General features: G+C 42.0%; 1 protein-coding gene across 3 annotated transcripts; it reads right to left on the bottom strand.

The window, feature by feature from the left end:
• Window positions 1-7,706: 7,706 nt before the first annotated feature.
• On the bottom strand, window positions 7,707-24,068 carry wrap53 (WD repeat containing, antisense to TP53). 3 transcript variants are annotated; one of them, XM_022194023.2, is made up of 11 exons: window positions 23,867-24,068; window positions 22,140-22,576; window positions 21,850-22,039; window positions 20,022-20,117; window positions 18,998-19,106; window positions 18,265-18,353; window positions 16,120-16,343; window positions 14,033-14,244; window positions 11,777-11,880; window positions 11,414-11,557; window positions 7,707-9,286 (listed from the first exon to the last, which is right to left on the bottom strand). In XM_022194023.2, exons 2-11 carry the CDS (start codon window positions 22,411-22,413, stop codon window positions 9,061-9,063), a joined length of 1,668 nt encoding a protein of 555 aa, XP_022049715.1. In that variant the 5' UTR covers window positions 22,414-22,576; window positions 23,867-24,068; the 3' UTR covers window positions 7,707-9,060. The 3 variants fall into 3 exon arrangements, with proteins under 3 accessions (XP_022049715.1, XP_022049716.1, XP_022049717.1); XM_022194024.2 differs by lacking the exon at window positions 23,867-24,068 and adding an exon at window positions 23,686-23,837; XM_022194025.2 differs by lacking the exon at window positions 23,867-24,068 and adding an exon at window positions 23,697-23,837.
• Between the last annotated feature and the right edge of the window lie 76 nt (window positions 24,069-24,144).

The raw sequence follows: 24,144 nt of genomic DNA, 5'->3' as shown, positions 1-24,144 counted from the left end.
CTTTATGTCTCACTTGTGTTGTCTATTTTTTCGTCGTTTTGTTTCTCGCTTTTGTCTTTTGAGTCTCATTTGTGTAATTTTTTGTCGTTTGTCCATTTTTTGTCACTGTAACTTTTTTGTTAAATTTTTTGTCTTTTTGTTTTGTTTCGTGTCGTTTTTCTAATTTTTTGTCATTTTGTTTCTCGTTTTTGGCGTTTTATGTCTAATTTTTGTAATATTTTGTCTTGTTTTTGTTAATTTTTGCCTTTTTTTCCAAGTAAAATACGATACCATTCAGTTCCAGATAGCTGTGGCTAAATGTTTTCCATCTTTGTAGACACTCTGTGATCTGTAAGTTGTGATGTGTAAATGATAAACTGAAGCATAATGTTGTAGAAGTTGAATTTATCTTTCTGAAGAAATTTCAGTTTGTTCGTAATGTTTTGTAAAAAGATAGTTGATTAAATGTGAACATTTTCAGAGCATACTTCCTTGCACTAAAACAAAGGAAAAAATTGGAGTTGTTGTTATTTATAGGTTATTTTGTTCTGATTTTAGTTGTCCGGCCCACTGGAGATCAAATTGGGCTGAATGAATTTGACACCTCTGCCTCTCTTTTCACTCGACGTTCACTGCAGCTGGAGCACACCAGCTCACGACTCCAATCAAACACTGTACAAGTCGTGAATACATTCTCCGTATCTTTATGAGGAACTTTGCTGCAGGACACACACATCTATCCTCACTTTGATTCGGTCTTTCATATCCTCTGTGTCTCCATCTCCTCCTCCTCTACGCACCTTCTCATTTCACCAGCAGGACGCCTCCTTACTGATCCTAATCTCCTCCTCCATCTGTCTCCTCAGCGCCCCTCGCCAACCTGCTCCACCTGCTGCCACCTCCATGACACCACAGAGCCTCAAGTGCTCCGCAAACCTCCCTCTTCTAGCCGCCGTGAAGGGGGCGAGGACGGGCGGATGCTGGGACCGGGGTCGTCCACGCTGCAGCCTGGGGGCAGGTAGGAGGATGAATTTAGGCCCACACTGCTTTACCTTTCCCCAGAGTGCAATTACGCGAGCAATTACTCTCCCCGGGCATCGCACACCCGCTAAACCGCCAAGATCACATCCAATCTATCAGGGCCGGCTGGGATACTGGATGCTTAATGTACTTCAATAGGCTCGCTCTCATGATAACTAGCTAGGGAGATTGCCAGAGGGAATGTGTGTAAAGCAGGAAGAGGAGATTGGGAGAGGATGAGGTGAAGGTAGAAGCACACACACTCTATTCTATATGTATGAGGGCTTCTGCGTCCGTGTGAAATATCAATGCAGAGCCACTCGTCGGCACTTGTCGGCAACAGTGGAAAATGATACGACACATCTTTACTCTGTATTAATCTTCGCAGCTATTTGAGATAGATATCCGAGTGCTCGCTTCCACATCTGGAGTGAATAGGAGGAGATCAGACCGCGGAGTGAAATGAAACCTCTGGCGCTGTGCTTTCTCCCTGGCTTCAGAGCATGTGCAGGAGTGCAGGTGCCAATTATTTTCACATCTAATGTAAACCAGAGAACAAGGACACGTCAATCACAGCTGCAGCCTTTCGGAATGGAAATGGGATGTATTCATAGGAACGCGGCTATTTTGGCGGCTGATGAAATGGGTTGGCTAGGACTCATAAAAATATCCCCGCAGATTCAGGCTTTGGAAGGGGAGGAAACCTAAAGTCATCTGAACTTCACACCGGTCCGTTTATAACGAGCGGGAATTGTGGCGACGTCAAAATGACATCCGACTTTCTGTCTGTGAACAGTGAGGTGTTTCGGTCTCGAGTCGTGAAGACGTTTATTATTCTGGGATTGAGTTGCGATCCTAATGAGTGTTAACAGAGGAAGACATTGACCATGAGAAGGTACGAGACTGAAGACGCGGCCACAACTCGGCCATGTGAGGCCCTGCTTTCTGGTGTTAAGCGAGTATATTTACCAAGTTCTCTTCTTTTATGACATGCACTGCTGTTGAAAAGTTTGGGGTCATCCAGACAATTCAACTCACACTTTTATTCATGTGCTACCATAACTGCACAAGGGTTTTCTAATCATCAGTTAGCCTTTCAGGACCATTAGCTAACACATTGTACCATTAGATCACAGGAGTTTTGGTTGCTGGAAATGTTCCTCTGTACTCCTATGTAAATGTTCCATTAAAAATCAGCCGTTTCCAGTCACACTAGCAATGTCTACACTGTATTTCTGATTAATTTATTGTTATCTTCATTGAAAAAGATTGATTTTCTTTCAAAAATGAGGACATTTCTAAGCGACCCCAAACTTATACGGTAGTGTATATTCACCAAACTGTCCACTCCAACAAAAACATCCAGAAAACTACATTATCTCACACTGAAGAAGCCTCTTGGATGAGAGGTGAAACAACTCCAAGAACCTACAAGAGAAGTTCAGCTGATTCCTACTGAAACTCCAAGGCTAACAATGATCTGGATGACTGAGAATCTACACGGACACGTTATTTACCAGTTATAAATTAATTTCTCATTGATCAAGGGAAAAAAGTATTTGTTTTCTGGCTTCCACAGATTGGTTAGGTGGTCAAGAGGCACACATATTAGCCCACTTTGCATCAGAAGCTAATAATCTGACATAAACCCAAATACCTGCTTTGCATCTTCAAACTTCACCACAGTGGGCAAGACCAAAGAGCTATCCAAAGACTGTAGATCTACAAACCTGGTGGCCAACCACAAGAAACGTCTGTCATTAGGAACAGCTACTAAAACTTGTTTGGCGGAGGAATCAAAGACTTCTACTCCCTTGATCAACTGGAAATAACTGTTCGACGCTGTGTTTTTCTAGATTTTTTGTTGATATTTTGTCTCTTACAGTTAAAACAAAGTAAAGAAAGACTTTATTTGTTTGAGGCCAAAATCATGAAATATGGAGGAGATCAAATACTTATTTCCCCTACTTTAGCTATCTTTAGAAATACAAGAAACTCAACAACTATGAAGTCAGACATCTTTACCCCAGTTAAACTTTGTGCAGCAAACAGTAGTTTTACGACATTTGAGCAAAATCTCAGGTGAGCTGGTGTGCTCAGGCTGCGGTGAAAAGAGGCAGAAACTATATAGATCTGCACATTCTAGATTATGCAACAGTGTAAAGGACCAATCAAGAAGGGATTATTTCCGTGGGAAAAAACCAGCAAAATAGTTAACTTTCACACAGAGATGAGTTTTAAGGGTTAAATCGACAGCCAGAAAGGGACTTTAAAAGTGGAATCAACAAAAGTATCATGACGAAATAGTTTACAATTCAGCAACTCCATCATTTAAAGGACCTGATATTTTTCAGAGCAGATTACCAGAGCTTTGAGAGTCATTAGAGAGTAAAACCACTCAAATACGCTCAGCCTTTGCTGCCATTTCACTTTTAAATCCCTCTCCAGTCGTTGATTAAATCCCTAAAAATCCATCACTGTGTTTCAAAGTTGCATAATTAGATTTTTTTTCCAATAAAGTAATCCAATTCTGCTTTAGAATGACTTAGATTTAACTCTACTTTGTTGCCTTGCAGATCTACAGCCTCTTTTTTCACTGCAGCTCAAGCACACCAGCTCACGACTCCAATCAAACACTGTAAAAGTTCTCCCTGCTACACAATGGAAAGCTGTGAAACTGTAGTAAATCAGCCACACATTTTCAAACCAGCAGAATAATGATACAGAAAGGTCCACCCTGTGAGTCGACAGGATGGGTTCATTGGATTTGTCATTGCGTTATTGCTAATACACCCTTGATGCTTGGTAAGTGGGTTTCTGATGTCTCTAAAGCTACCATAAGGAATGTAATAAGCTCCCTGATAACCTGCGAACATATGGTTTTTCACACTGTTTCTCATAATGTCAAAAAATGGGCTTTAAGACACTAATGCTGTCCACATTAACCAGACACAGACGTAGCATCTTTATACCTGACAGGACTGAATGGGGGAGTAAGTGTGTGTGTCCTTTATGTGGTATCTGTGTCGTGGGGATGGGATTAGCAGTGTGACGTTGTTAGACTGTGTGTATACGTTGCATCATATCTTCTTATTTTGTATTTTGTATGTATTATTGTGTTGAATTGCCCAGGGATTGCAGATGGAAATGAGCTTCATGGCGTCTTTTCTCCACGAGATCCATGTTTTTGTGCGTGGTCTCTGACAAATAAACGAGAAGTAGAAAGTGTGGATGGGATGCCAGGAGAAAACATAATCCTTCATCCCATTTTGGTGTCAGAAACAGGCCGAGGACCAACGTTATGACTGCTTTACTGATAATAAATGAACACCTATTAATCACAACATTGACCAATGACAGGTAAAGTTCTGTTTCTAGGCAATGTTCTGCTGGGAAACCTTGGGTTCTGGCATTCACATGGATGTCTCTTGGACATGTACTACCTTGCTAAAGATTGGCGCAGACTAAAGACACTCTGACAACATCAAGAATGAGCTCCAACAGGATCTGCCACGCCACCAAAACTGCTCAGAACCAGTTCAAGGAACACGACAAGAAGTCAACCAGGCTTCCAAACTCCCCAGATCTTAATGTGATCGAGCATCCGTGAGATGATGCACAGAGGCCCCACTCGGCAAACCACAGGATCCAACGGATCTGCAGCCAAAATTCAGGCGCCAGACACCACAGGACACCCATCCATGCTCCAAAACGTCAGAACTGCTCTCTCAGGCAGCTGGTTTTAATGTTGTGGCTGGTACACTGTGGCTGCAAATCTTGCTCCACTGCCCAAATGCAACCAGGATGACACACGTCTGAATGCTTTACATTTAACTGATACATTTCCTGGAAGTGTGAGCCGCTGACTGACAAGTGTACCAAATAATGTGGTGGCTGTGAAGATGCTGTACATAATCTATTAACTCTGAAGAAAACTGGATGTAACAACTCCGCTCGGCTGGCGTGTCAGAGCCGGGTCAGGATGAAGCCCTCTGCTAAGCGGCTGCCAAACACATTCAAAGTCTCGCAGAGATAAAGGAGCCGTCCCTTTGACATTTTGAGAAATGCCATGTATGACAACCTCTAAAAGCTACAGGAAATCTGTCCCCTCCGCTTCATGTTCTAAAAAGCCTTTTCCTTTCAAAGGCAGCATGAGAGTGACAAACCAGAGAGCAGTCTAGACATTTTAGCATCTCAGGCTTCAGAGCTGCGCGCTCCTCTTTTCCTCCATGCTAATTCAGCCGGGGTCACACCGCTGAGTGTTTGCTTGAGTGCCTCACTGTGGGATTAGGAGATTCAACAGGCAGACAGCCATTTGAATAATTGTTTTCAAATGTCTTTCTTAATATCAAGATCCCTTTACTTACTATTCTGCACACTCCCTGGTGATGAGCGCTGGAGCTGGTGAGCGTGTGTGTGCGTGGCTGTCTAATGGAAGGCACTTATGCAAGGCCATGGAGACTCACTCAGGATGCGACGTAAATGGAGGCACAGAACACAGAAACACAGAACACTTGATGTGGATTGGCTCATTAACAGCACAAGTGGAAAGAGTACCCTGCAGCCACCTTGGGATGAAGATAACGCCTTCGCTGTCATCTGTGTGACAGCAGCAAGGTTTGGCCTACATGGCTTCAAGAGGCACAGCATCTCCGACACGTATGACGAATCTTCAGAATTTAATTAAGCGCGACTGTTGTGGAGTGTTTCCTCAAAAATTTCATTCTAGGCAGGGCGCACAAGTCGCTAATAATTCATAACATAGTGGGACTTCACTGAAAACCACTAAATTTATTATTGAAATCAACATCAACCACATGCAGCTGATGGTGCTTGCCCAGTGGGGCTATGTTTAAACCATGAAAATAAAACCTTAATTTAACATTCAGGAATGGTTGCACGTTTCATCTGTGATTGTCCTTGTATTAAACCAACTACGGGGCTAAAAAACTGAATGTTAGAGTAAACAGTGCACTGAAAATAACTGTAAAAAAATCAAAGTGCTGAAAGTGAAATGGAGAATTAAGCTCGGCATGAACACTGCAGCAGGTGCTGAGCAGCAATGAAGGCCCGGATTTGAATAAATTCATGATTATTGCGACATGAAGAGGAAAACAAGACAAACCGTTCATGTTGTAATGTCATAATTTTACTGTTAAAACATGAAGCTGGTGTGTATGTGAGGAAACAATGTGGTAAGAATATGGCTAATGGGATCAAAAAGCTGCAACACGGAATTTATCACATTGTAATGCAAAAAATTAACGTTATGTTAAACATTTAATGCTTAAATAAGTTACAATGTGATGTGAAAGCTTATGTCAAATTGTTTACATTATAACGTGTTATTTGTTGTAATACTGCCAAACCTGTTGTTACAATAACTTTTGATATAACAAGTTAAGTTATAATGTTAAATGTTTGAGACATATGGTGTGAAATTATAACAGAAGTTTGTTTTAATTTAATAAAATTGAGAATCGTAATAGCATAAAAAACATCTTAACAAAGTTTTTCATGTTATATAGTGATACTGATCCGTTTTTCTTTATGTGGTGTGACAGAAATATGCTTTTTGTAATGTTTTTGTTTAGTTTAGTCTAGTTTAGAGATGTATTTTGTTCATTTTTACACCCTATATGTCTCACATATTGAGTAAAAATGCTGCATCTGATTATGAGGATCTAATAAATGAACTGACATGGAGAACATGTGAGCTGCTAAAAAAAGTCATGATGTTCACCAGGTATTGGGTAATTTTGTCAAGTCTGATGAGGGCAGGAGGAGTGAATCAAAGCAACGAGCTAAAACTCTCAGATTTGTCTTTTTACATTGTGCACAGTAATCTCAGCCAATATTGGATTTGCCATAAAAAACATCCGATTAGAGAAGCTTCAAATTTAAATACTGTGATTTTCTATTTCATCTGTACTCATACTTGTTGCTCCGACACCTTCAGCTGAGCTTCGGTGCCTCCGGTTTCCTTTGATTATTGCAAAATCAAGTGACAGGACACGATCGAATAAAGTTCTGAATGGATGCGAAATAAAAAAAGCTCACACCTGAGGACAGAACATAAATCCCAGGGTACTGGCCATAGATTGAGGTAATTCAACCCCAAGCATCATCCTGTCATAAGCATTTTCTGCCTCTAAAAAGTCAACAGCAGAGGTGACAGGCAGTGAAATATCACTCATTGCCACATGCACTTCACTCCATGCTTGGGCTGAGATTAAGATGAGTCCACGCCATCAGACAAACAAGTAGCAATCACCACACCACTGGATTATTTATTACACTTGTTTGCCTTTTTTTTTTTTTCCTCTCTCTGTGCCCCCAATTTTCCATCTCGTCGTCTTTCTACCTACTTTCCTCTCCCAAGGCGGAGGCGGTCGCTAAGCAACCGGCACAACACAACAACGTGGCTCTCCAACTTGGCTCTCTGCTCGCTGTGCCCCTGTGGTTCCAGACAATCAAATACACGAGTGTGTGCGCGTTCATACAGAATGCGTGTGGGAAAGGTGAAAGCTATGAATAGTTTCCATCTCATAAGCGAAAGCCAACAGTCCCTTTAGCTTTTAAGAGCTGCCTCTTGGCCCAAGTGTAACATCATCTTGCATTCATTGATGATTTATTACAGGGAATTCCACACCAAACCGCTGTTAACAGAAAAAATATTGGAGAAAAAAATGAGTTAAGACCATGAATATGTTGAGATATGCTTTTAATGCATTCCAGCTTGAATAAAATCACCAGAAAACCACCTGTTGCAGACAGAGCTGTCTATCTAGAGACTGATTTGACATCTTCAAGGCCAGCATGGTTCCTAATGCTTCCTGGTGGCAGCAAAATTCATTAGGTGCAACATTAGCTACAAAACTCATAGCTGCTATTGCTTGGCAAAGAATCTGAGCTCCAGAGGCTTCAAAAATTCATTGATTTTTTTTGTGTCTAAGGATAAAGGCTTTGTCTGGAGCGTGCTGAGCTTCTGACCAACCTGCAAAGAGACTAACAGCAAAGCACACGCCACTAATGGCAACAAAAGCACTGAGCAAATCACTGCAGGATTAACTATTCAAACACGTTTTGTGCTGCGGTGTCACCACTCACATGGGTACAAATGTAATCTGACCACAATCCATAGAAAAAATAAGACACTCCATTTGCACCCACTAATTGAAGACGTTCACAGATTGTTATGAAGTTACAGTAATCGAGCGAGCTGCTTCTAGAGTATACATTCGAAAATTAGAATCGTGGTCACGGCTTTACAAAAATAGACATTTGTGGGCATGCACAGAGCGACACGACTTGGTGCATCCGGTACTTTAAAAAAACAAGGTAAAAACAGGAGATCCCCCTCGGTTTACAAAAGCAAAGCTTAAGAACAAATGGCACTTACTGTAACTAGAGCAGTGAGGAATCTCAGGGGCAGCATTACAGCCACGTACACAAACACTCCCACAGACAACTCAGACTGGAGACGCTGAGCCGCTTCACATCAAGGCTTTCATTTCAACTAAACTCATCCATCTCAGGATGGAGACTCCATATTAAATAAGAAAGGTAAACAAAAAGGAAATTTGTCTCCGTATCTACTCTTAACAGAGCCCATCTCTTATCGCAGCCTGAGAAAGGTTTTGAAAAAAACCTCCTTGCTTTAAACCATAACCTTGGCAATTCCTTTTCACCAAATTGGCATTAAAACCACGTCTAGTCTTCTGGCACAGACTGCTGAAGGTCTGTTTTGTACTGTCTAGATGTGAAAAGCTTCTTAATCCTTTCATTTAAGTCATTAAGTGAGAGTACGGTGTCTGTGCAGATTGTAAACTTGCAGGTGATATGTTAAGACTTAATTGAATCTAGTCTAAATATATTTGGACTGTAAATGTGTAGAATATAAATCGACCCGGTGATGCTTTTTCGCCTTCATGTTTCTGCTGGCGGAAAGAAGAATGTGACTGACCCATAATTAGCTGTACGCACACCAAACATTCCAGAAAGAAATATCACATGGCAAGTGTAACTCAATTTGTGTCGGCTGGCTGAACTAACAGAGCCTCAGGTCTCCTCCGCCGCCGTGTTGCGGTCCTGGCTCTCCTCGGCAGCAGGGCCAAGAGGTCCGGCCCACCACAGCGTCAGGGCGTTGTCTTGCCGGACCTCCTGCTGCGACATCACCGCTCCGCCTCCCTCGGTGTCGGAGGCCGAGTCGCCTTCGCTGTCGCCCGGCCACGGGAACTGCCGCTGGCCGCTGGATGTTGCCAGCAGTGGCATGAAGGGATGAATGCTGCGGAGGAGAAGAATATGAAGACAGACGAAAAGAAAATGATGGAAAGTCAAGGGTTTAATGCAAACATTAAGTGTGTTTTTTATAGGAATAGCAGGACCTCAGTGATTCATTTCACCATCCAAAAGCAACTGAACTGAGGTTGAAATGTTCTTTTTATTTATTCCAACACATTTACTACCATGATATATACAGGAAACTGACTTTGATTAAAAATAAGTTCCTTTTTTTTTGCCACTTTCCTCCCTTCTATAGAAAATTGCACAAACATTAAGTAAATTGCTACTTCAACAAACACTGGATTACACATTCAGGAGATGTAGTTATTGCTCTCTGTTCGCACAAAGCAGCAATATGCTTCACTAAATTGTAACTCTGAAATTAGAAGCTGTTCTCTCGCTGAAATGTTTTGGATCATTTGTTTGTCTCTGCTCTGCTTTTGTGAGAAATGATTAGAGGACCCGACTAGCATAACACAGCGGGGCGATCAGGCGGAAAAACAGACTCAACATAACTGAATTACCAAAATTTGACAATTGCTTACTTTCATCTGTTCACAGTTGTTGTTCTGCTATCTGTTTGTACTGAGGCTCAATACAAACGTTCTCCATCGATATGCCTAATATTTGTAGCCAGAGCTGGAAGTGGCCATCACCGATTCGCAGTAACAGCACTTCTACGTTTCATTCTTTGTACATCGTAACTGCTCCTCACAGCCCAAGAGCTGCATAAACTCTTTTCTGTCCTCTCCATATCGGGTTATCTGGGCGACTCATAACGCCCCTCAATAAACCACCGCATTACCCAGGTGACGCTCAGTTCCCCTTCTCACCTGTCTGCTTATTCTGTTGTTGGAAACAAAAAGGGGAAATTATTGAGGGAATTCACTGGCAGATTTGGCGTCTAAACATGACAATAAATTGGACGTCTTTGCTTGCGGTGCGTCTCTCTGTCTTGCTCACCTCGCTGGGCAGAGCATCTTCATATCTTTCTGGCCAGTCACTTCCAGAGCGGCGCTGTGTGACTTTGTGCCAAACGTGTTCGTGTGTGTGTGCCGTAATGCAACTGAGGTTTTCTAGTCTCACAAGGTTAAGTTACAAATCTTTAAAAATACTGCAAAACTGGACTAGTGAGCAGGCATCAGAGCCAAATCTGTTTGATTCAGTTCATTTCTACATCGTCTTATTTAGTTAATAAATATTGCATTGAATAAATAGTGTTGGTTTATACCTAATTCTGTTCCGTACGGCTTTATTTATTCTTAGATGCACAGATGGAGTTTTAAAGGAGGGAGGATAGTCGTGTGAGTGCTGGGGTGTGAGGTCTGACTGTGTGGCAAATGGTGTACACAGTCGACTGCTCAGGTAGGTGGGAACTTTAGCAGGAGTGTGCCCTGGGAGGTCATGGCTGGAAACACAAGGAACTGAGGGCATCCCGACCTGATAACTTCATCGCACCACACACGAAAGACAGTGTTTATTAGAACTGCACTATTAATGACACGTGTTAGCTTCACCTTCACCAATGCAGCATCTTGTACTTGGAAGTATTTTAGATTTAGGGCAAGTAATGTCAAGCAAGAAACTTGTTCGGCCACCTTAAAAACACAAACTGCCACGTGTGGGTCGAGAAGAATAGCGTCGCTCATGTTTCCGTCACTTAACATTCGTCCTTGTCCAGCATCAACAGAGTGAACTGCACCGCGTGAGAGTCAAAGCAGCTCTGTTGATTTTCATGCAATTTCATTTTCTTTGCTTCTAGGAGATGAACAGTAAATACAGACCGCTCTTATTCTGATACAAAGGTTTATAGATTGACATTAATGCAGCACAACATGGGCGAAATGTAAAATCAATCAATAACAATTAGCATTTTGGTCATAATAGTGCAGCCCAAGCGTACATAAGCATTAATTTTTTACTAAATTTTTAAATAAATTTCTGTTGTGAATGTTATTAATATCCTTTACTTACAGTAGAAATAGCAAACTAACTGAATGGCAGTCAGGAACAGTTTTAGAAATGATAAAACTTCAGTCAGTTGTCATTACTGAAGCTGACAATCCTGATTTCTTGTCTTTTGGGTTATCAGCCAATGGGATGGGCTACAGTTTATTGGCACTCATACCTGATGCCGTTGGTACAGTCCCAGTACGCCTGGAACCTGAGCTGAGGTTGCAGCAGTTCCTCGTTTCCATCAGGAGGAGCTGTGTGGGTGTCCCATACTGACACCACTCCCTCTGTGTCTCCACTCAGTAGATACCTGCCAGACCTGCAAGAAACAGAAGTGGACATAAAATACAACACAGCTGCCAACAGAACACAGACTGCTACACCTGTTGAGAGTGAAACTTCAATGAAATCATCAAGTGAAGAAACGGGATGCACAAAAACTGGATGAATAACTTCTGTCCTTTAAGGCAGAGTCACCATTTTGTGACAGCTGAAGCTCTCACAGACGACTGAGCAGAGTTCCGGTTGGTCAACTTACTGGTCTAGGTCAAAGTAGATGCGCTGATTCGTGGCCACGTTCCTCTTAAGAGAAAACACAACTTTTCCAGGCTCTCTTAGGTCCCAGCACAGGATTTCAGGATCCTACATGCGCACACACAGACAGGCATGTTTTTTTCCCCATCACGTCAGAGGACATAACATTCACCACATTCATTTCCTGGAGACTTAACCATTGCGACTATTTAGACCAAAGCCTAAATTTTACCCTGACTGGGGCTGCTACTTATAACTATTTTGCCTATTAGTCTATTAATCTCAAGAATGAATTTTCCTCAAAAAAAAATTTATTTTATTTAATTGTCTTTTCTGTATACTGTATGTCTATTTATAATGCAGCACAGTAGGAATTGTAAACAAATGTTAACATATCAAACTGTAGCGTAAACTCAAAACTCCAATAGGATAAATATGAATTATTTTTAAGTCTGTAGTGTAACTCTAAAGGAAATCGAAGTTTCTGTCAAATTTCTGAACAAAGCGAAAATGTTCAGTCTCTACATTAAACAACATGAAACGTTAGACAAAGCCTGACCCTGTAAAATACGCTTTTTCCCCTCTGTGTGTAACTGTTCTCTGACTTACAGTCAACATCACAGCACAGCCCATGTACACGATGCATTTGTTAGAAAATGTTGCAGTTACAAAAGTGGGATTTTAGCAGCAGCAAGTCGCAACCTGGAAGTGACTGCTGGTTAATGTGTCGTCTCAAAAGGGCCTTGTTTCGGTCTGTAGTTCATGCTCATTCTGTTGTCTGACAGCAGAAACAGAAATATCTGTAAATGAGAACAGTTTTACTGGGATGTCAGCTCTATTACAATACACTATATGTGAGGGTAGAGTAAAGGAAAGAAGCAACTAAGTTGTAAAGTGAGTGCTTCTGCCCCAAGTAGCTAACCTGGCAATAGCCAGATTAATAATTGTGTAGTACTTGATAGTACTGCACAATATCAATCTGGGACCGCTCCATGTAAATCCGTTCGGAGGAAAGAGGCACGGATTGGACAATGCAACAGTATGTCCCGCCTCTGACAGGTCTGTTTTTAGCCAATCGCGGGATCTTCACAACGAGCGGAGCCAATTGGTAGATTAAACTCTTACCAAAACCCGTAGGTAAAAAAGTACAAACATCTTTACCATCCAGAAATGCGCAAAGCGCCTCTCCTTGTTCTTCCTTCAAAGAAGCGATAGGAGATTCAGCTAAAACTGACTTAATAGCAGCATCTACATGATCGTTGTCCTCCGTTGCCATGTTTGTTTTGATCGACTGGCGCTTGGTGTCGTCTTCACACCCGGATATCCCGCCCCACACACGAATACTGCTGCGTGATTGGCCCTGTCAACTTGGCTCTGTACGAACAGTGAATGCGGGAGCGGAGCAAGATGGTTTCTTGAGAGATTTGTGAACTCACAAATATCGTGAGAAATCGACTTGCTGGCAAGGTTACCAAGTAGCACCTGTGTGTAGAAACCAATGCTTAAAGTAAACACTCCGAGAATCTAAAGACGTCCTTTCAAAGCCTTAGGAAGCTTTTATGCTGAACCAAACAGGACTTAGCTGCTGGAAGATACCTGCTGCGAACTAATGACAGGAGCCAAAAACAACCTACATGTTGGAGCAATTGTACACTTCAGAAAAATAAGTTTCGCTGATAAAGATTACATCAGCATGACTTCCTATTTACCTTCAGATCCTTATCTTACTTTTACTGACCTGATGATGTTTTCTCAAACACCCACAATGCACCCTATAGGTAAAATGTACAGTTGGTAGTGTGCCTTTCACAATGAGCAACTTTTTAGATGGTGAATGGTTACTGAGTGAAAATTGAACCCGAGCAGACAGGCAGTGTAATTTCAGTGTGCGATTTCACTTTAATTCATGCTGAATTCATTGTGGCGCTTTACGCTACCCAATTATTGACTAGTAAAATAAAAAAAATTGGGCATAAACACTGTAGAAAACTATTTACAAACAGCAAATGCCAGTCCACATTAACGCTCCTGTAACATGGAGGCCCTGCACCACCTTCTAAAAAACACAGTCAATCCTTTAGCTTTTGACTTTTGCCATCATAAAAAGCCGTTATGCAAAACCTTGAGAATGCTTAACACACAAAACCCACCAACAGTGTGTGTGCAACCCATCAAACAAAGCAGCATGAATACCTTCAGGTCTCCTCTCTGCATGCTGCTGCGTGCAACAGTGTGTGTTTGTGTGTTGATGTGTTCGCACCTTGCGCCCGCCGGTGTACAGGTAGTTGCCATCAGGGGAGAAGAGCAGATGGGTGAGGCCTCCGTGGTGGCGGGTCGGCAGCAGAGCCAGCAGGGTGCCGTCTTGGCAGGAGTAGAGGCCAGCGCAGCGGGAGTAAGAGCCGCAGGCGTAAACAGACTGGCAGGGGCTGAAGCCAAAGCAGGAGATGATGCCACTCTGGCCTTGCTTTTTCACTGCAGCGAGGACAAGAGAGTGGCATTTGGCAGAGCTTTCAGCCTTTTATAGTTCACAAGACACAATTTCCATTCATTTGTACTCAAAGTTGACTTTTCTGGCAGCTCCTAAACTCGTGATTACATCTCTAAGAGGAGCACATTTCTCAACAATGCACAAACAAACTCAAATTTGGATGATCCGTTTCGATGTTTGGATGACTCCTTTCCAAATCATCCTCCTTCGCACACAAAAAACCAGGTGTGAGGGTTTGACGTGCGTGCCACATAAAGCACATAACCTATTTTTGAGACTGAATACAGTTTTTCACAATTTCAAGTTCTTAGTTATCACACAGTGTTAAAGGAGTCAAACGCTCAGGTGACTGTAGACAGCAATGATCTGTTGGAGCAGGATGTTGAATTATCACCCAATGCACGGCTGAGAAAAAGGCAGAATAAATAAAACCTCATTTCAAGCATTTGTTGCCAGATTCGCTGCCGCCTGTACACCCCTACACAATATACAAACATGAAAGATACGAAAACTCAACCTCTGGCTTGAAAAATAAAGCTATTTGTTGATTGCATCTTGATGGTTTAGAATATTCAGCCCATTAACTACAAAAAAAGGTACCGATTCAGTTCATTTCAGCACATTAAAAACAAAACCTTTCAGCGAACTGAAGCCGTTTGACAATGATAAGGAATTCAACACAGTAAACAGTGGCTTCTCTTTAGTGTTTGTCTGAAGCACACAATAAAAACTCTCCTAGTTGGTGTGCTCAAGGTGACTTCAGCCTGCGAGATGTGACAGCCAGCTGTCAAACAGCAGCTAATTGAAAAAAGAAACAAATGCCTTCGCAATATGCTTTTCACAACGTCTCTGTTTACTTATCGTTTGTCTGGGGCTTTGATTTACAGACAGAATCGTCTGTGAATGCAAAACTGTGTGGAGTGTCCTCCAGCAACAGAGTTTTCTAAACAGTTCCCGCTCTCAAACTGCAATAAATACTTCACATAACTCATAATTTATTATTTGTTGAAACTAATAACACGTATAACCATTATCATCAGTCATCATCTAAGAGGCATTAGTACGCAGCAATGTGGGAGCAGCTTAAGAGGCTATTAAGTCTTGAAGTGAAGGAACTACAGTCAATATGTCTTTAAGATTACACCCTTGTTTTAAAAAGTACACATGATTTGCAGTCAATCAACTAAAACGCTCAAAATCACAGCTAATTTGCATATTGTGAAAAATGCAAATTCATAATTTTCTCGAATATAGTCAGCATGAGTCCTTAAAAGCTCATTTAGCATCCTTTGTTTATGGTATTGTGTAGTTTTAAGTCATTTCCAGTCAGAATTATTTATGTATATGTATATATTTCAATGGCAAATCTAGTGGGTCTTTGTCTGTTTCACATTATTTCCTAAAAACCAATATCGACACAACTAAACCTCCTTAAATCTTTCTTCTTCTATACTTCTCCCTCTGCAGCCTCAAAAATAGTTTCATTTTTGCTTTCTCCCACACTCACACCATGTCCTCATTATGCTCTGACTGCATGTCTGTCACTTTTATCCTTTGTAAAAGATCAACGTTAAATCTTGTGGCACAAAACATTTCAGCATAAAGTCGTGAAATGCATCTCTGACTTTGAATGACATCTTATTTAAGGAAGAGCTGCATTTAGGCAAAGCACACAGACACCCTAATGCTTTGGCCTTTATAAAAGCACTCATTAAACCAGAAAACACTGATATGAAGTAATTAGGAAGAATTTATTGGACAATGTGATGAAAAACTGGAATGACAGGAGAAAGAACCTGTGAGACCTGGCACATCAGTAGGTTTAAGGTGAAAGCATGTGCACCGAGATGATAACTGACCTACAGTTGGCCGCTCTTCACAGTCTCTGCCAGGACGCTCAGTGTAGAAAACCCTGACTGTTTTGTCAAAGCCGCAGTAGAGCTGAGCTCCATCTGGCGAGAAGCAGAGGGAATGAGCTGCTGTCAGCTCATCCAGGTGATTGTAGGGTCGGAAACTGGCTCGCACCTCGCCATAAAACGCATCCCACACATGGACTGGGTTGTCACGGCTACTGCTGGCCAGACTGCGGAAAAGGGGGGAGAGGCCAGGTGAATTTATTGGCTAAGAGGACAGGAAATTATTGAAACATATGGCAAAAACAGCGGAGGCCGCAAGAAGCACAGACAAAATTATGCAAAATAATAAAAAAGGTAGTAAATACTTTAAGTGCTTAATTGTCCCTGAGGACAGCAAGCAATTAACGACGGTTATTACAAACTTAAACAGGCTGCTTACATCTTTCTGAGATATGCATTTGTTGAGTATGATCAAAAAACTTTTGCTTCATTTTCTAGTTTCTAATGTCTAAGGCACCACATCCACGTGAATACATCAAAACAAACGCAGCACCAAGCTATGCCTCATTATAAAGACAAGACGACAGCACGGTCTTATTGATTCAAATCAGGGCCAAAGACTGAGCCATGCCTTTTTAACTCTAATTATTGGGAGCTGAACAAATGCTGAAACATCACTGCAGCTCAATTAGACAAAGGAAATTAGCCCCTACCGCTGCTGCCGTGTTCTGTTATGGCCCCTCTGAGCCGCGGCTTTATTCCAGAGCAGGGAAATGCCCAATTATAATGCTAGACTGCTGCTAGCTTGGAGCAATGCCTAGAACTCAGTGCAACTTAACCGAGCCATAACAGGGGCCCTTATTCCCTCTCTACAGGAGGGGCATCAACAACACACAGCTTTTGGCAGACAGAGAGTTCAAGGAGCGCAGGGGGAGGACTGTGAAACAAAATGACGATGTGAAAAGAGGGAGAGAAGAACGCAGGCGGGAGACAGAACAGGTCTGCAATAGATGTTGTTAATAATCAACCACAGTCTTTCATCTGGCTGCCACAGCACTTAACGGTGTACTCCGTCTGACCATCTAGCTGTGCGCTGCAGGGGCTCCCCTCTGAAAGGTGGCTGCGATCTGAAGAAGATCAAGAGTATTTGCTGTCAGCTCCTATTGACATCCTGGATCTAATGACAGGCAGGTCTTTGCATGGCGTTGGCATTTACACACAGCGCTCTGAAGCGGTTCATTATCCACGAGACATTTGTTGATCATTTAGCTGTTTACACAGCTCTCATGTCCTGATGTCCAGCTCCTGACCCCCCGGCCTCCTTCACACAGTGAAGGCTGTTTGCCGTTAGGATGGAGCGGTGCCAGCCCTGGGCCTTGATCAGAGGGAACTGCCGGAGGGTGGAGGTTGTAACTGGAGGATGATGGGAGTTGGGGGAGGAGGGCAGCATACAGTGAAAACTGTTGGCAACATGACCTTAGCTCGTTAGCATGGCCCTACCTCTCCTACCACAGACCATCAGCATTCACCACGACGGCCGGGTGTTGCTGATGCTGGCTTCACTTCACAGCGTTCAAACCCGTAACGCAGTGATGTCATAATTGCCACGACTTAAAAACCTGCGGGAGTGCACGGCTGCACACACAAGGCAAGGAAGGAGATGAAAAGGAAAGCCTTAAGTCAGGGAATCATGACGGCCGTGAGGTGTTGTCTGGACTCCGGAGTGTTGTTAGTGGGCTGAATAATGCTGAAACACATCGCGGGCCTTAAACAGCCGAGCGGATTGTGACAGAGGCAGACGAGACGAAGGCCAACTCTTCACTCATAATGAGACACATCAGAAAGCTTTTAAAGCTTCTCTCCTCTCCGGCAGCCAGCTCCCATGACGAGTGCAAACCACTGGGATCAAAGAATGAGTCAGAAGCATGAAACAATGTCTTCTACATTCGGACAGTCTATTAGACATGCTCAAGAACACAGAAAACCACACTCAACACGAATCCCAATTGAACCAACTGAGACGTAAATTAAAAACCAAATCCACACCATCCTTTACCATCTGTCATGTTAACTGTAAACCTCTCATCTATCCAGCTGCTGGGTGCTGAGGTTGAAGCAACGGCTTGGCAAAGACCAGGATTAACTCACAAGCATGTGTCTGGCTCCAAAGAGTTCATCTTGGGGTACCAGCAGTAGTCGTAGATGGTGTCTCCTTCAGCCATCCTCAGCACTGGACTCTGCCACAGGATGACGGAAAGGAAACATTTACTCAGGAATGTAAGAGACTGAAACACACAGTAGCAAGAAATGAAGGTACAATGACTGATAGGATCCATCACTGCTGAGGCTGATACTAAATAGGTGGCTAGAAGGAAACATCACAGGCTCTTCTTCGCAATGAAATTCAATTTCGAAAGCCAGTGGCAACTTGTGAGAAACAGAGCAATCAACGTTCAATTTTCTACCCTTATCACAACGGCTGTGAGATCTCTGTAATGGAAGAAAATGGATTATATTTCAATTATTTTTGCTCAGTGATCCCAATCTACCAGCTTGTAATACAATTAAAGGATTGGCTTGCTACTTGATATGTCCCAAAACCCATAAGACAGACTGTCTATTTTATTCCAGTGATAAATCTTCAGTAATACATTCTCTCCAGTGGGTTGCCTTGAAAACCTAACTGATGAAAACACAACAAACATGCACAACTTGTGCTCAACAACCTGGCGCTATTGTACAGAACAGACCTCAAATCACTTTTCTAAAAGTGAATATTTTAACTGGCATACCTTCAAAACATTTACTTTGTCATTTCAGAAATATATGCCGCTTTTTCTGTCCCGGAGAACCCCTGAGGACCAGCTATCTGTGTGCTCACCATCTCAGGAAGCAAGTCCCAGTTGTAGCTGTAAATCTCTGGAGGGAGGTTGTACACACGGAGCACGTTGTCCGCACTGTTGGTCAGGATACAAGAACCATCAGGGGCCCTGAGTCAGGAGAAGGATGAGGCAGAGGTGACAGTGCATTAACCGCTTTGAACTGAGGACAACATGCACTGATGATATTGCAGGACGGTAACATGGAACAGTACAAGAGTATTAAAATTTCACACTCAAACAACATCTATGGGGCTCCAACTTACACCAGGGGCAAAATGAAATATATGCAGCTGCATTTTAGAGAGCAAGCAGCTTATACGACAACATTTATAGCATTTAAGCAACGATAGCATTGTGTGAGGTATTGAATCAGGGTTTCTGCAGAAATCAGCCAGTCAAATTCAATCCTTTTTAATGCTATACTGTACAAAATTTAATGCCACGACTGTGAACTCAACAAATTACACGGGTTTGTTTTTTTTTTTAAATATGAAATCTGTCCCTTACATTTCACTATTTCTGAATCCGGAAACAACCCCTGACCACCCACGGGCTGCAGTCATTCTCTGAAATCCACATTTTCTAGCCATTTTTGCTGGAATTTGCATTTCTCCATTTCCCAGCTATCCTCCACCTGCTCCAACCTGATGGCCACTTTAAAAAAAATATTCAGTTTTTGGAACAATTATCCCAAGCATCGGCACGTTTACGCAGATGCACATATCTTACGAATCACAGTCTATAATTATATATTCTTACTGTCAAATATTTTTCTTGAAAACTGCAGAAATAATTTTTAATGCCACTGAGAATAAAATTTAATGATTTTTAATGCCACTTAAGGCCTTAATTTTCGCAAAATCAACTTAATGACTATTAATGCTTTTTAATGCCCTGCAGAAACCGTGTGAATTACTCTTGACTACCAGATCAAGATAAATCAACAGCTGAGCCATTTCCTTCTGAAGAAGATAGTGGAAGTTCCCCTTTAATTTCAGTTGAACAGCTAGTGAAAGAGATTACCATTTGCAGCCTTTAAGGTAATTCTCTGGAAAGTTGGAGTATTCAGTCCAGGCACCAGTCAGCATCTGAGGGTTCTGGCTAAAATCTAATCCAAGCCTGGAGACAGAACGGAGACAAGAACGAGTCCTCAGTCAAAGATTTTACAACAGAGGAACAATTAAAGCACACACCAAGCACACCCGCTCCACTTAAAATGAAATCTTCCGTTTCATTAGTGTTGAGAGAACAGAGGAGTCTAATTGAATACAACTTGTCTTGCTTTAATTAAGGTAAATTTCCTATCCTGGGACAAATATGTCACTGAATAAAAACCGCAGTGTGAACTTGCACAAAGCTCAAGAGCAAAATTACTGGTGAGTTAGACCACTTTACTTCCAGGTACAGAGCTGCTCTATTTAAACACACTGTTAATTACATTTCACACTTCTGCAGGTGAATTTCAAAGGCCTTTTCAGACATGCACTACTTTCCATTAATCTGACAACATCTAACAGTGTCAGCTTTGTTTGCACTAGTTTGGACCAAGTAACATTCAGGAATCGCTTTTATCGTAACACAAGCGTGAACTGCATGCACTCTCATTAGCAGACCTTTAGCAGTTAAGTCGTCACTGTTGTGGGTATGTCTGAATGACAGAATGCCGTCATATTACCACATTTGTAAATTTACATATCTCAGGTCTTAAAAGGGCTCTACTGTTTCAGTTATTATAAAGATTGACAGTGTTAAACATTTAACTACTTAAAACTGTGAAGCTTTTTGCTCTTACACTTCAAGATGAGCGCGATAAGAAAATGTGCTGAGGAAGTGGAGTAACATCATTACACACAGACTGTTATCAGAATATTTAAATTACAACTGGAACACTAACTGTATGAGCCTTTAGCTATTTTCAGGATAATTTCACTTTACTTTAAAGTTCTTCTCTTGCTTTTATAAGGGCCAGCCACATGTGCTGTATCTGGTTATTAAAAAAAAAAAACAGTCCAGGTTGTCCAGCTCTTCTGTCTTTTGATATGATAACATTATACATTAGCTTTTAAATCAATGATGGTGCTGCTTAGATAGATTAACGTATCTTTGCAATGCTGAGTTACTTGAATGAATAATTTAAACAGAGTAAAAGTGTGGAGATGGATGCACAGCCCTTTGCAAGTTGTAGCTCTGATTAAAACTAAATTTAAATTGCTGCCTACCAACAATTTATTATACAAACAAGCAACTAACATTTTTGAAATGCTCAATTTGTGTAGTTTCAGTTGATATGCGGTGCTATTTGCTGCGATAAATACTGTGAGAGCTCTTCAACTAAGGCAAAGTGTGATGTGAATTTGGACACAAAGTGCTCCCAACAGGCTCTGAGGGTTATGTTGCTCTCAAGTTGTATAATATGTACAGTAAAAAAAAAAAATCATTTATTGACATCAATGGAAAGAAATTATTTTGTATGTGAAATAGATCATGTGTTAAAGCCAAAAAAATTACCCACTTTGGCCTGATGGGGGCATACTTTCTGTGCAAAAACAACAATAAGGGCTGAAAGTAACAGAATTTTTAGTTGATTTACGTGAAATACAACTTTCATTTACATAGTAAGGTGCAAAAGACACTAAACAAGTTTGTGAAAGACATCAAGTTTGAAAGAGTTCTTGCTTTCGGTTGCTACAATCTCTCTCTCTTTGCAGTGCATGCCCCTCTTCCTCTATTTCACAAACATGTTTAACTCAAGCCTGCTTGAAATAGCTCAGTGAACGTGTCTATCGTATCTTTACTCAACCTGAGTTATGCAGACACTGAGGTTAAAAATAAACCTTCTTCCTCCACTCACTGTTGTCCGTCACTGGGGCTGTCTGCAGATCCGTTACCGTTGTGCTCCTCCTCTGGTTTTGCCTCTCCTTCTAAGGAGCCATCATGCCCTTGATCTCCATTCTGATGACATTTTTCATCACCTTCCCCAGCAGCTGCTACCTCTTCCCCTCTCCGACTGTCCTCCGTACACGGTAGCAGTTCTCCCGTTCCTAGCAATACAAAGTAGAGTCAATGAAAGCCACGATTTGACTTTTAAAATCTTTAAGAATTTCATCTGACACATGCAACATCATGAAAACATGACGCTACTTTGCTCTGGTGGGGCTGGATCTTCCTTTAGCAAGTCAGCCTGTGCTGGTATTTCTTCATGCACCTTAACCTGCCCTGGCTCCTGTTCCTCCTCACTCATCCTGGACCGCTTGGCAGATGGTGGGTCCTCGTCCTTTGAGGTCTCCTGTACTTCTAAGCTGTCCCCCTCAGGTAGTAAAGGTGGGACCTGTTGAGGGGGCTCATTATCAGCCTCTGAGTCCTGCCCTGCACCTGCAACACCTCCGCTTTCACCACCTCCAGCCGTGTCAGACATCTCTCTTTGTTTATCAATCTCTCCTGTCAAGTGTTCAAGTGCCTTGTGTCCGTCGGGTGGCTGTCAGACGTGGGTGAGGTAAGTGCTGCTAGGATAGTGCTTCCTCCTGCAGTGTGGATGTTTGAGTCTGTTGGGGTACGAGGACATCACAGCACCCACCAGCCTGGAAAAAAACACAGAAGCAGGCAAAGAAGCGTGTGAATGTAAATTATGCTGCACAGCCGACCTGCTCCAGAAGAGGTTCTGTTCTGAGTTAATTAACTTTAAGAAGCACCGATCTTTCAATTTACCCGATGATTCTCAAAGAGCAATACAGATTCTCAGCTGAGTCAATGTGTTAAATCTGCAAACCTGTTGAGCCTTGCATTTTTAATACCACTGAACAAAGATGTGCTACAGGAGCCTTCATACAATCAGTTGGTGATGCAGAAAATGCTTGAATATGTTTAATTTTTAGTCCTTGTTTGCAACCAAGTCTATCTTACACTGCTACTATTGTAGCCAATAAAACACATATTAGAAAATTGATTTGTCAAGTTGTATTTATCGCAAAAAAAACAGCAGTCAATATGATTAATCTCACTTTTAACCAAATGTATAATGGCTTTTACGTATCATTCATTATAAGACAGTATCAAACCTAAATGCACTTCTTCAGTATCACATTTAAATGAATGAGGCTGAAAGTTCAAAAACTGTAATGTGCAGCTGACTGGTAAAATATATTACCTTACATCATTTAGCCATCTTCTACCAGCATTCCTCTCATGTATTATTACAGTTACAGAGCTGTATACTGTAATAAATATTTATACTTCTTATTTTATTATGTCCATTAGAACACCCTGCTCTATTGACTGAGGTAGTGGGGATGCAAACGGTTCATTTTGTGCAGAAGAAGAGTCAAATGAAGCGTTAAATGCCCCCCCTATATGGAAAAGTTATGCTCCTCTCATCTATGATTGGGGTTTCAGTGTTATATCCTGCTCGCTTACACGAAAAAGCCTGGCCATGTCAAACTTGCTTCTCTGTGCACACCAATAATAAACACACGTACTCGTTAGAACAACGTAGCAGCATTAGGACACTTCTACTAAGACATTCACACGTCTGTGAACTGAAACAAATTTAGATAAACCGGAGAGGGAGACATTACAGACGCCAAACTGCTCTCACAGACACCTGTGGCGAGTCGTGACGCGCAAAGCCACTCCAAACTAGCCTTCATGTCAACTCCGCTAAGTTAAAGCTCAAAAAATACAAGTTACTTACTAAAACCTTACACATTTTACTCCGTGCATGTCCTGCTGACGCTAAAGAGTCCGAGCGGTGAAGGCAAAGCAGGTAAACTGCCTCCGTTTCCTGAAACTGTTCGTTTACATCGGAGTCAACAAGCAGCTCACTCTTGCTCAGGTTAGCATTAGCCTAATGCTAGCAGTCTGATGCTACGTACCTGCAGTGTGGCTTGCCCGGCCTTAGGTTCTGCTGGCGGTATGGTTATAAACACTTTCCTCCTTGTCGGTGTCAAAGTTTCCCCCAAGGCCGGAGAAACCGACAAACACACACAATGAGTCGTTCTGCTTTGGGACGTTGTGCTTCTGTTCACCAGCTCATTACGAGAAGTTGTAAACACTGTGGGCGGCCATGTGTTTCCAACTATCGCGAGAGTTCCGTGGATACCGCTCACATGTGCTCATGGAGGCTTGATTCTAAAGGCAGCAGCAGACACAC

This window comes from Acanthochromis polyacanthus, chromosome 23 (genome assembly GCF_021347895.1).
Source record: "Acanthochromis polyacanthus isolate Apoly-LR-REF ecotype Palm Island chromosome 23, KAUST_Apoly_ChrSc, whole genome shotgun sequence".
Lineage (NCBI taxonomy): Eukaryota > Metazoa > Chordata > Actinopteri > Pomacentridae > Acanthochromis > Acanthochromis polyacanthus.
Note: the sequence above shows the minus strand (reverse complement) of the source record. Positions and strands in the feature narration are given on the sequence as shown.